Genomic DNA, 13,727 nt, shown 5'->3' on the forward strand with positions numbered 1-13,727 from the left:
TTTTTTGATTTCCTTCACAGGCTAATTGTACACTATTTCAGAGTCTGATTCTTTTTGTACAGCAAAATAACAGTTTGGACATGTATACTTATTTTGTATTTAATTTATACCTTAATATATTTAACATGTATTGGTCATCCTGCCATCTAGGGAAGGGGATGGGGGGAAGGAGGGGAAAAATTGGAGCAAAAGGTTGGCAATTGTCAATGCTGTAAAATTACCCATGCATATAACTTGTAAATAAAAAGCTATTAAAAATTAAAAAGAAAAAGAAAAGAAATTGGGGCAGCTAGGTGGTGCAATGGATAGAGCACCAGCCCTGAAATCAGGAGGACCTGAGTTCAAATCTGACCTCAGACACTTAACACCTCCTAGCTGTGTGATCTTGTGCAAATCACTTAACCCAATTGCCTCAGGGAAAAAAGAAATTAATGATAAATGAGGAGATGACCAGAAGGGAGGAGAGAGGATTGAATTATATCACATAGTAGGTAGAACATTTTGCCTTGAGAAAGGATGGGTCTGATTCTGTGTAGACAGAAGTGAAGAAGGAAATAATAGCAGAAGGCATCTGAGTGATATGAGATGAGGGAAAGAGAAGAGGAATCTCAAAGCAAATGACTTCAATTTTTAATGTAAATTATGAGACAAGGTTCTTCTACAAGGGTAGGGAAAAGGGGAACCATAGGAGGTTGCAGAAGGGATGATGAGTCACTATGTAGAATGGGAGAGTAAGTTGATAAGGGGTGTATAAAAGGAGTTGTGTAACATATCTGTAGTTGACCCATTCAGAACAATTACAGGATTTTCCCCACTTTCTTTCAGCAGTATGTGGGTAGCAGCAAAAGCAGCAGATCTTGAGAGTGATATCAGATTTAGATCTGGCAGTGTACAACTGGAAATATGAAAAGTGGGACAGGGACTTGACTGTACAGTGTTTGAACTGATTCAAGATAGGAAAGAGATGAAAGTAACAATGGGGGGAGAGAAAATTTAGGGGAGAACTCAAGAGATAGGAGGTAAAAGGATCAAGGGGATAGTAGGTCACAGTGTGAATGAAGAGTAGGGTTTGGCAAGGGAAGGAAGAAGGAGAGGTAGAAAGACAAAAGATTAAGGTTAGAGAATGAGATTTCAGAGTTGTTGAAAGTGGAGATGGTGCGTTTGTAGGCTACATCAAGAATAAGGGAATGACCATCTTCGTATGAGAAGTGTGTAGCTTGAAGAACTGAACAGTTGATGGAATACCATTATGTCCCTTGAGGTTCCCTAGTAAAAGATGGGAGTTGGGACAGAGTGAAAGATTGTGAGCCAGGACAGAACTCATTGAGAGAGAAGAATGTGAGGGAGGTCTATAGCCAAAAGTTGTTATAATTTTGAATGTATGGAAAGTGTGAATTCTCATAGGAGAAGTTACAGAATGATAGAGGCAAGGGGAAAACCTGGAAGTGGCAATGGAAACAAGTATTCCAGCTTCCCCACCTTAAACTGTGAGCTGAAGAGAATGAATATAAGTACTAGAAAGGGTGACTAGGGAGAGTGTTATCAGAAGAGAGCCAGGTCTCAGTGATTGCTAGCATATGGACAAGATGGGCAAAGAAAAAATTTTAAATGATAAAGGCAAATATATTTAGCTATGGAACAGGTATTTCAGAGGGTACAATGGTGCGTATGTTGCTTGAGGCTTTGGGTGGGAGTGTTGATGAGGGAGGGTAGGAAAAAGGAGTTGCAAAGTAGGGAATGAGATTTGGATGATGACCTGTAGGGGTTCAAAGTTACTGGGATGTAAAGGATATACAGTTATGAGTATATTAATCATTTGATAGAAGGTATCTATTCTTTTCTCAGAAGAGGCTGTAGATCAGGCAGGGGAAGGAAGTCAAAACCATGTAGCTGGAGATGGAAGGTAGAAGAACAGTTGAAATATCATTCCTCCTTACACCAAGATAAGGCTGAAGATTAGAATCAGAAAGGCACAGCAAGAATATGGAAGTCCTGTTGTACAAATGGAGATAGAAGTCGCCCTAGACCACTTTTCACCTTCCTCTGCTCAGCAAGAGATAGACAACATAGAACAGATGGAAGGTCAGCTCTCTTGAGGCAGGAGCTGTTTCATTTTTTATCTTGGTATCCTCAATATCTAGCGTAGTGCCTGGCATGTAGGATCTCTTCATACGTATTTGTTGACTAATTATGATTGCAAAAACCTTTATCTGTTTTTTGCTCATTGTGCAAAGAATATTTATATTTACTCGGATTCTGAGACTCCAGTGAAAGCAATGTTTCTTCAAAAAGAGGTACACAGAAAAAATCCTCTTTCCCTCATCTCATATCATTCGGATACAAGAAAAACTGGTATTAATGTTTTGTATATTTTACAAGCAAATTTAATATTATTTTAGGAACCATATTTAGTGATAAAGGTAAACGTCATTTCACCAAACTTAACTTCAACATCACAGTCCTGTTGAAAGTGACCTCTGAGACTATTTAAACTTTATATTTACACTTAGTACTTATTATAATTATTCAGAGGGTTGTAAAATCAGAATTATAAATAACTGCCAGCAAGTTTTGTATGATATTTGTATTTGAACTACAATTCCAATGAATTATCTCTACAGGTAAAAAAGAAAAATGACTCAGCTTAATTGTTCACTACATTTGTAAGTTCTTAAAGGACAAAGTCTTCTTAAAGAACCTTCATTGCCTAGTATAGTGCCTTGGACATAAAAGGTATTCAATATGTATTTGATAAATGTTTGGATTGAATTTGGTACTATAACTTAATTGAAATAGACTCATGAGTTAATATTTTTGATAAATTAGTTATGTTTGGTGAAAGTTATTGATTTAGTCAAAGCTGAAATTAAATGTTTTTTTGATATTTAGACAAATACTAAATCCCTCTGGTTCTATCTCCCTCCTTCAACTTGCAACAGTTTTGTTACTTGGGGTGTTCAGTTTTAATCAGATGATATTCCATATATTTTCACAAAAATATTTTACTTAAAATACCATGTTTTAAAATGGATAGATTGTGCAGTTGTGTACAGTCTCAACAAGATGCAAAAACAATTTTCTGAAAAGCAAAAAGTTAAATCACTTTTTGTTTAGTTTCTGTTTTTCTTTTATCTCCTTCAAGATCCTACTCAAAACCAACCTTCTTAAGAAAGTTTTTCCTGGTTTCTCAAACTGCTAGTGCCTTCTCAGATTATTTTCTATCTACTATGCCTATATTTTATATGGACCAACAAATTTTTCATGTATGGCCCCTTTAGACTATATGGTGCTGAAGGGATGGCTTTTTATTTTGTTTTTTCCTTTTTCTGTATCCTCAGGGCTTGGCACAGTTCCTGGCATGTAATTATGCTTATAGATTCTTGAAATACTTCAAGAATTCATAATATTGTCATTGCGACCACTCCCTTCATTCTAGTATCTGTGACACCAACTTTGTCAAATTTATGACCCCATCCTTCTCCCATTGAACTGATTTGAAAGAATTAGTTCTTTTGTCGCTGAGCAGACATTAGCCATAATTATATAATAACCATTATGTGAAAATACTCTTTTATTTGTGAATACTACTAAGCTGACACAGTTTCTTTTACTTGGTTCCTCCTTGGCCCTTGACTATTTCTGTTCCTGTTTGCACAGTGAGAAGAGATAGACCCTTTAGTATGGTTCAGAACCACAGCTCACAGATCCAATGAAAATTGACATACTAAAATCTATTTTAAAAAGGTTGTATTTTTTTAGGAAGTTCTCCTGGTTTTACTCAGTGTATGTGAACTGATAGCACAATTCATTCCTTTTGACATTGGTTAAAAATAAACATTTTCCATACCTACCTAGCAAAAACTTTTTTTCCTTAAATAGGAGTCTAAAATCTAAGGTAAATTCCTAAAGATAGGTTTACTTTTCTAAACCTACAAAATAAGAAAATAGACTTTTTCCCTTCTAAAAAAACCAGATTAAAATATACATATGCATACTGAAAAAATGTACATGAAAATACAAAAAGTAAAATTAGATCAATGAAGAAATTGAAAAATGGCAAAAAATTAAAAAAAAAGCTTTGCAGGGGAAATCAAAGAAGTGAGATATGGGTCAACTTTTCTGTTATGACTTAGGTCTTGTTATCATTCTTGATTCTGTTTTGCACAAGAGTTGTAGATGGGAAAATTTCAATTTGCACATGTCCAAATGCATACATATTATCTGTAGCTTTTAGATGTGATGATACTGTGGTAATATTCCTAAAGAATAATAGTTTGCTAAACAAAAATAGATCTTTTGTGTATTTCTCCTGTTATTTTCTTGGTCTTTTTGACCCAAGTCTTGAAGAGAAAGGAAAGAGGATATTAGGAATATTAGAATACTAGCCAGCTGTCTTAATATGCACAACCAGAGGTAAATAGAAGCAGCCAAAATGCCTCTTGAGTCTTTTATATTTCCTAAAAAAATAAAATTCTTCACAGGATTTTGACATGTAGTTCTTTAGAAGATACAAAATAAATTTTGTTCCCATGTCTTGTGGCCTAAGGGTTCTTTTATGCATTCTCTTTGGTTCCAAGGTATTCAAGTTCAACAGCAGTTTTAGGTCCTTTAGGTGAGCCCCCCCTCCTCTTACGGAATTCTGCAGCAATTTCTTCAAAAGACTTTCCTTTGGTTTCTGGAACTTTAAAAAATATAAACAGAGTAAAGCCTAGGAGCACCGCAGCAAAGAGGGCAAATATATAAGGTCCACACAAATCCTATGGTGAGAGAAGAAAAGAAAGAAACATAATGAGTTGCTATAGAGATCTGCTTTCTCTGCTGCTGATGTAGTCAGCAAATTTGTACAGCATCAGGTCTCTTACCGCAATGTACTGGAAACTCAAGGCTATAATGAAATTACAGGTCCAGTTGCAGAAGGCAGCAATGGCGATAGCTGCAGGCCGTGGTCCTTGGCTGAAAAATTCAGCCACCATGAACCAGGGGATTGGTCCAGGCCCAATTTCAAAGAAACTCACAAAGAGAAAAATTGCTATCATGCTCACATAACTCATCCAGCTAAATTGATTCTGGAAAAAAAATAGATGGAAATTTCACCAGTTATTGTCTTTTTAAATTTAAAAGTAGACACATACTGAAAGCTATCTCACAGAGATCTCTTGCTCGTCTCTCTGAAGAGTTGTTTTACATTCAATCTAATGGAAAGTTTTCCCAATCATGTCTCAACTCTGAGCTTCATCATAAGACCTCTTCCATAATACTTCCAGTAATAAGAGTAGTTAACCCAGGAATGTTCTGGGCAACACAGCTGATTAGAAGGTTTAGGTGGTGTGACAAGCAAGTAGGGTTCTTGGCCTATGAACTAAGTTGATCTCCATGACATCTTGAAAATATTACTATTTCCATGACCCCCCTCTTCATCATTCCCATATAATTTACAAACATATCAAATATTTACTCTCTCAATTTAATGAAGTAATTCATCTCTTTTTAAAGTCTATTGTTTCCCTTTCCTTCTTTATATACTTGGCTTTAATATTTCTTCCTGCTATATGCCCAAAGGTAACACAATATTTAAAATAAAAATATCTATCTTTCTATCTTTGTGATTAAAACAAAAATATTGACCAACACCACACTCACCAACAATACTAGCCCCACTGTCAGGGCAATGGCACATACAAGCATCCCTATCATGCCCACCAGGAACAAGGAACGCCTCCCTGCTCTCTCCACAAGGAATACCTGGGAAAGTGCAAACAATGAAATTAGGAATTTTATTTTTTAAGCTACAAATGCTGCCATGTGTAGTGTTTTGCTTCCAAAAAGCTTTAATGTCTACAAATTCATTTAATCCTTTAAATTGGATAGAAGGAAAATAATATTTCATTTCTTAGATGGGGAGGAAATGATTTGTCCAGGAATAGAAGTTCTCAATAAATTCTCTGAATGGGTGGAGCTTTTCTGTCTCCTTCATTGAATTATTTTCTTCCTCTCCCTCTCTAAATGAAGATATTCCCTGGAGTTCTTGTCTCCATAATCTTCTCCTTTCTGCTCTATGTTCTTTCCCTTGATAACCTCATTTACTCCCATAGCTTCAGTGATCACTTCCATCTATAAAGCTTCCAGATATATATATATATATATATTCCATTCATTTCTTCTACAAACATTTAACCAGTGCCTATTTTGTTTCCAAGATCTTTGAGAAGATACAAAATGTATTTAAGACTTAGCCCCTAGTCTCATGGAACTTGTTATCTAGTAGAGGGATAAGAAACAAGCACATGTAAATTATAATGAACACTATTATGTAAGTACCTTAGAGAGCTGCTAAGTAAAATGCTACATGAGTCTTGTGGTCATCTGATTTGGACTTGGAAGAGTCTTTAGAGCTCATATAGTCCAATCACCTAATTTAACAGAGGAGGAAAAACAGAAAAGAAGTCCAGGAAGATGAAATGATTAGGCAAGTAATAGGCTCAAGGTTTGAACTTAGATCCTCTGGCTCAAAATCTAGAGCTCTTTTTCAAGGAGAAAAAGATTACTATGGAAGGGGCAAGGTAAGGTCACCAGGCAAGACTTAATGGAAGTTCAGTTGGATTTTAAAAGATGAGAAAGAATTTAACAGCAGAAGAGAGAAAGGGAAGGCAGAACATGAACAAAGAGATGGAGGGAAAAGAACTAGGGAGAACCAAAGAGAACCAGTTTTTCTGGGTTGGGAGGGGAGAAAAGGGAATAGTCCATTATGTCTAGAATCTAGAGTGTGTTGAGATGAGTCATATGTGATGGAATGAAAAATTGTGGCAGAATATAAAAAGACTTAAGTGCCAGGGAAAGGAATATCAATTTTAGTACATTTTAGGGATCCTCTGAGGATTTAAAAAAAAAGCATGACATGACTAGATCTATGCATAAGAAATATGATTTATCAGAGATCTGAAAAATGGAAGAAGGGCCTGAGAGCTAAACATCAAAGTTTATTAGGAAACTTTGTTGTAACAAAGGGTGATAATGAGGAACCTCTACTAGTGCAAGGGGAGAAGAGGGGAAGGAGCCAACTCTATGAGACATGGAGGAAGACAAATCAAAAGGATTTGGTGAGTGAATATCAAAGGTAAGAGGTAAGGGAGAAAGAAATACCAAAGGTGACATCAAGGATTGAAACATGGGAAAGAATGGTGGTGCCATAGACAAAAATATTGAATGAGAACCAGAGGCAGGTTAAGGAAAAAGATGAGAATAAGAAAATAATTTTGGACAGGTTGAGTTTGAAGTTCTCATGGACCTCCCAAGTGATGATGGATTTTGGAGATGTGGGTGTGTAGTTCAGAAAAAAAAGATGGTATGGAGTAGTGGAAAGATAAGTGGATTTTAAAATCCAAATCCTTGGCTTCATAAGTTCTCTCTGGGTTTAATTTTCTTATGCATAAAATTAGGGTGTTGAACTGGATGACTTCTAAGATTTCCCTGTGTTCTAAGATTTAGGAGTTATTTGAAGAAATACAGTGGTGGCGATATGGGAATGAAAATGATTATCCAGGGGAAAAGTATAGAGAGAAGATAATCAAAACATCCTTGAAAACACCTCCATGAAGAGATTGGGAATAGGGAAGAACCAACAAAAGAAATATGGAAGGAATGAATAGAGGATTAGAAGAAGAAACAGGATAGTAATGTATTTTTGAGCCTGAGGGGAAAGACAGGACCCTGCGGAGGGAGGGATGGCCAACATTGTTAAATGCTGAGCAATCAATGAGGATGAGAAGTGAAACTAAGAAATGAATTTCCTGATTAAGTCATTGGTGACTTTTTTTTTTTTGAGAGAGCAGTTTCAGAAAGGAGTATGGAAGAAGACATATAGTAAGAAGAAATAGAGGCATTGAAAAAATGTATAGCTTTTAAGAAGTTTGGTTGGACAGAGATGGGACAATTAATGAACAGATAAGAAAGTTCAAAGGAAGACTTTTTTTAAATTTAGGAGACATAAGCATGCTAATGAACAAATGAAAAGGAGATAGTGGCAGGAAGATGTAAGATACTTAACAGAGGCAATCATAGATAGTCCAAAATCATCTGTTACTAAGAGGGAGGTTGGAAGTGTAGTTGAGAAACAAGAAAGGAAAAGCTTTAAAGGCCTTACCTCTCTTTTTTTGTTTCTGACTTTGATATACAATAGTCTTCTGGTTATCTTCACTCAGACAACCACTAGTATCCCAAATCTATCTCGGTTCCAAAAAATCATCTTGTCCCAGTCCTGCTAACTTTCCTAACTTTCCTTTTCTTTTTAATGATACCACTATTCTTTATAGCTCAAAATCTTGGTGCTTCCATTTACTCCTTCCTTTTCCACCTCTTCCATGGCTAAATACTGTGAATTTTACTTTGGAATAATCTCTCACATGCAATTTTTCATCTCCATCTCCATTACCTCTCTTCAGATCAATCACTGCTTTCTTCCTTAGCTCTTGGAGTACTTTTCTATCTGTTCTTCCTGCTTAAATTTTTTTTTCTAATTGATCCTACATTGCTGCCAAATCCTAAGGTAAAAGTTTGACTGTGTTATTTCCTTATTCAAACACTTTGAATGGCTTCCAAATGTTTATTGAATAAATTCCAATTTTCTTAGCTCCTCAATTTAAGCCCTCCTCCTAAGCCTACCTTCCTATGATTATTTCTAAAATTCTCTCTTCTGAATCATGTACCTATGCTTTAGCCAATCTGGATTGCATGGTGCCCCCCAAATATGCCATTCACTTTGTTGTTGTGGTCCTTCTGCCTGGAACACCTTTCCTGTCCCTCACCATCCAGGTCTATTTGTAGAATTCCTAATTTTTCTTCTAAGTCTAGCTCAAATACTATCTCCCTCATGGGGAGCTCCCCAATGGGGTTCCTTTTGTTTTTATTTTATGTTCACACACTATTCTGTGTTAAGCTCTTTGAGAACAGGATCTATCCATTGTAATTCCATCAATGCCCTGCACACATTAAGTACTTCAAATATTTGTTGAAAACCTGAGTTAAATGGATCATGGATTGAATCAGACACTTTTGCGTCTTTGCCAAAGGTATCCAGCATTTCATTCAGTTGAATTGATAAACAAAGTTCAGATACTGTACATTTTAGACTTTTTCTGGTTGATTTCCTACAAGTTCTAAGCTTGTGTTAAAAAACAGTGAAGTTTCCATTTACTCTGATTTATACATAAGCTCAATGATAGAAATCTCCAGGATTTTGTCTAGAGCACAGACTTTAAATACTGGCATTAAACATGCACCAGCTTTTCCAACTCACTTCTCCTGCTGCTGAGTTTAAATGTCAAATTATGATCACTGGCACCTGAGCATTCTTACCCTGATCCATGTATCAGAAGCATAAAGTTTTGAACTTAACTAGTGCAACCAAGTGTACCCGCTGGCACTTCTGATGAAGTTCCTTTGAAAAGATAGAATTTAGGGAATGCTAATTGACAACTCTGTCAACTACACTTCTGGGTGTACGTGTAATTGAGGCGTTTGCTTTAAAGATTACCTTTAGAAGGTCTAATTGGTCTAATAGTGTTTGTTGAATGAAATAATTTCCCACCAGGTGCTGAGAGCCCCCCATTGTTAGGGCCAGTGTGTCACAGATTGTATGATTATTCCTAAACATAGGACATTGAATGGATTCATTAGCTTCTTTCAGCCATACTGAAATGGATAGTTAGAAGATAGGGACTGTTAACTTTTTTTTGTACAAAAAACTTTTTTGTACACAAAATTGTCCGCATACACATGTGAATACACAGATTGCCCTCTGGCAATTGGTCTGGGAAAACCTATGAATCCCTTCTTTGAATGATGTTTTAAAATGCATGAAATAAAATACATGGTATTATAAATATATACTTACTAAAATATATTTTTAAAAACTTTTTAAAAGTTCATCAAATTCCCCCCCCAAAAAAATATATCCATGAATTCCCATAGAGTCAGATACTCTCAATGTACCTTTGTCATAGTTATCAGATTTGAGAGATTCCAAATGAACTATATAAAGGCCCTTCTGGTTTTCTATCACAGAATCATATATCAGAGTTTAGAGCAGATATTCCTAATCTTTTTTATTCTATAGATCATTTTGGTAGTTTGGTGAAGCCAATGACTCTTCTCAGAATAATATTTTAAAATGCATTGTTTTTTAAACCCCAAAGGATTCTGAAGAAAATCAATCTGAATATTCAAATACAGTTATCAACATATTTTTAAAAAAGACAAATTCATAGATTCTAGGTTAAAAGCCAATTTAGAGTGGTACCTTAGATAGATGTAATGTACTCTTCCTATAATCACCAAGGGGAATGAATTTGTAGGAAAAAAATAAAAATCCTGATAGAATCTTGCCAGTATTCTAATATTGTTCTAGTATTATAATTTTTTTTTTTTAGTAATTTTCAGTGTTAGTTGATATTGTTGATACACTATGGCAAAAAGATAAAATGAAATTGCTTCACTATACTTTCCTTTGTGCCAATTTCTTCTAATTCTGAAAATAATTATTATATCCCAAGTGTGATCACTATTTAAAAAATAAACTCTAAAGTTCATGTTCAGTTAAGACAAAGTGTTTCATTGAATGAGGCTAGGAAATTCACTGCTCATATGCAGAGCCTGTAAGAGGTTTGGTATAGAAAAGCCTACTTTTTCTTCAAAGAGCAAGCACAGAGGTTTAATCACTTCAGGCTCAGGACACTTGGGCAATTACAGAGATTGCCTCCATAATCTAGTAAATATTTTGGGGTGTAGTGAATTTTCTTTCTTTTTTTTTTTTTCATTTAATTTGATTTTTTCCTAATGAACAAATATCTACTTTCCCTCTCTCCCAGCTCTCCTATCCTGGGGGAAAAAAGAAGAAAAAAACCCAGTGTAATAAATATACATAATTAAGAAGAAGAAATTCCTGTATTATCCATATCCAAAAAGATATGTCATTGTGCACTTGTTCCATAGGAGGTAGTCAGCATAATTTGTCATTAGTCCTCTGGAACCATGGTTGGTCATTGCATCAAGTTCTTAAGTTAACTTTTTTTTTTTTAAATACCTACTTTGACCTCTATTTAATGTCTCCATTAAAAACTTCACACTAATATCTCATTTTGCCATGAATTTTCAGAGATTATATTGATGACTTTGGAGTCATGGACTGGTCCATTCCTACTTCTGACATCTCCTGCCTACCTTGGGCAGCCTCTTCTGAGCCTTAATTTCCTCTTCCTTAAAATGAAAATATTAGGTTAGATTTATTCTGAGTATTTTTCTATATATGTGATTGAACCACATACTAACATTTCCCATATGTTATCTTCATATTTCTGAACTGGAATTTTTCTCTTTAATCATAACTTCTTATGCTTCCATCTTATTCTTCTCATTTCTACATCTATTTTGCATCCTCATCACTATCTCCAATCCCTTTATATCTCCTAGTTTCTCTAGTGCCTCATCTTTACAATGGTCTTACTTTCTACTCTTTGAATTCTTGACTCTATAATTAACCAGTTCACTATGTGCTGGCTTCCATCTTTGAATACATTGTCCCCTTGTAGGATCTGGGATCAAGTCTTGCCAAAACCTGCCTCTGTGTTGCCAACAGCATTCCTCTACCTATCTTCTTTGTTTTTACTCATGTACTGCTGAAGTAAGACTCATCATCATCTTTACTATGTCTACTACAAATCTGAATATCAAATACTCTCATTATTGCAAAACTATTTATTCTTCCCTGATTATATATCATATTCTCTATTCCAGTCATTCCATAATTTCTCTCTTAAATTTTCCTAATTCTCTACCTCCTCTTTGGCAGAGAATTTCATCTCCTATTTAACTGGAAAAACTGGATCTTCTTTTTTCCTACTATACACACCTACCATACACATCATCCTCCATTTTCTCTTCTTATTCCAGTGCCTCAGCTAGAGCTAACCTTTCATCTCATTAAGGCAATCCCTTGATATTTTTTTGCCCTCAGTTCCATCCCTTCCAGTTTTTTTTTTTTTTTGCAAATTTATCCCTAAAATCCCATCCCTAATCTTCAATCGTAACTCTATCCCATACACACACAAACATGTCTTAATCTTTCCCTTCCTTAAAACTGAATAAACATTTTACTTGATTCTTTTTTATGATATTTCTCTTTTTTCTCATAGTCAAACTCCTAAAAGTTGTCTACATTGGCTGTCTCTATTCTCTCACTTTTAATTTATACTTTAACCTTCTGCAATTTGTCTTCGAACACCACCATTCTTCAACTTTCTATTAGTTTACTAATGATCTCTTAGTTGTGAAGTTGGATGGTATCTCTCCCCACTACCCCCCACCTCTTATCCTATTTGTCTAGTCTTCATCTTTTTTCTGAGCTCCAACCTCATATAATTACCTGCTGGATAGTTCCACTGCACATCTCACTGTCATCACAAATTCATTAAGTCCCTCCTTCTCTCCCTCCCTCCCTTCCTTCCATCCCTCCCTCCCTGCCTTCTTCCTCCATCCCTCCCTCCCTTCTTCCTTCCATCCCTCCCTCCCTTCTTCCTTCCATCCCTCCCTCCCTTCTTCCTTCCATCCCTCCCTCCCTTCTTCCTTCCATCCCTCCCTCCCTCTTCCTTCCATCCCTCCCTCCCTTCTTCCTTCCATCCCTCCCTCCCTTCTTCCTTCCATCCCTCCCTCCCTTCTTCCTTTCCTCATTCCCTCCCTTTTTCCTTTCCTCATTCCCTCCCTTTTTCCTTTCATCATTCCCTCCCTTTTTCCTTTCATCCCTCCCTCATTCCCTCCCTTTTTCCTTTCATCCCTCCCTCCCTCCCTTTTTCCTTCCCTCCCTCCCTTTTTCCTTTCATCCCTCCCTCCCTCCCTCCCTTTTTTCCTTTCATCCTCCCTCCCTCCCTCCCTCCCTTTTTCCTTTCATCCCTCCTTCCCTCCCTCCCTCCCTCCCTTTTTCCTTTCATCCCTCCCTCCCTCCCTCCCTCCCTTTTTCCTTTCATCCCTCCCTCCCTCCCTCCCTCCCTTTTTCCTTTCATCCCTCCCTCCCTCCCTCCCTCCCTTTTTCCTTTCATCCCTCCCTCCCTCCCTCCCTTTTTCCTTTCATCCCTCCCTCCCTCCCTCCCTTTTTCCTTTCATCCCTCCCTCCCTCCCTCCCTTTTTCCTTTCATCCCTCCCTCCCCTCCCTCCCTTTTTCCTTTCATCCCTCCCTCCCTCCCTTTTTCCTTCCTGCCTAGATCTTCTCTTTGCTTTCTGATACACCATACTTTTTATCATGCTTATCCATGTAGATATCCCATTACTATAGTATATGATTTTATTAGGGTCTGAAGCATTTTTCATCTCTATATTCTCAGTGCCTTGAAAGGGTCTTACAATACTTAGTTCTTAATAAAAGTTTATTAAATTGAATTATGGCATCTTTCGGTAGTGTGAGTTATCTTCTTGTGTGCATATCTCGTTTCCCTTACTGTTCCATATTTCTCTGCAGTTCCCCACAGCACTTAGTGCAGACCTTGCATTCAATAGGCATTCAATAAACAATTGTTGACTGACTCCTGTAGTTACAAGTTAATAGATATATCAAGTACCATTTTATGGTTCTCTTTAAAATGAAAATGTTGAATTATGAACAGTTTTTCTTGATTTTTGTTTCTTACCAATGACACATTGGAGGATTTCATTATGTAGTAGTCATAATAGAACACCATAATGAC

General features: G+C 36.4%; 1 protein-coding gene across 1 annotated transcript in view; it reads right to left on the bottom strand.

Annotated features, from left to right (window-relative positions):
* Window positions 1-4,433: 4,433 nt before the first annotated feature.
* SLC2A2 (solute carrier family 2 member 2) overlaps window positions 4,434-13,727 on the bottom strand; it is a 38,220-nt gene continuing 28,926 nt past the window's right edge. Inside the window, exons 9-11 of the mRNA XM_051983167.1 lie at window positions 5,641-5,742; window positions 4,863-5,066; window positions 4,434-4,757 (exon numbers count right to left, since the gene is read on the bottom strand). Coding sequence (XP_051839127.1) covers window positions 4,554-4,757; window positions 4,863-5,066; window positions 5,641-5,742 — 510 coding nt within the window. The 3' untranslated portion in view covers window positions 4,434-4,553. The remainder of the gene's footprint in view (window positions 4,758-4,862; window positions 5,067-5,640; window positions 5,743-13,727) is intronic.

The sequence above is a fragment of the Antechinus flavipes genome, chromosome 3 (assembly GCF_016432865.1).
Source record: "Antechinus flavipes isolate AdamAnt ecotype Samford, QLD, Australia chromosome 3, AdamAnt_v2, whole genome shotgun sequence".
Classification (NCBI taxonomy): domain Eukaryota; kingdom Metazoa; phylum Chordata; class Mammalia; order Dasyuromorphia; family Dasyuridae; genus Antechinus; species Antechinus flavipes.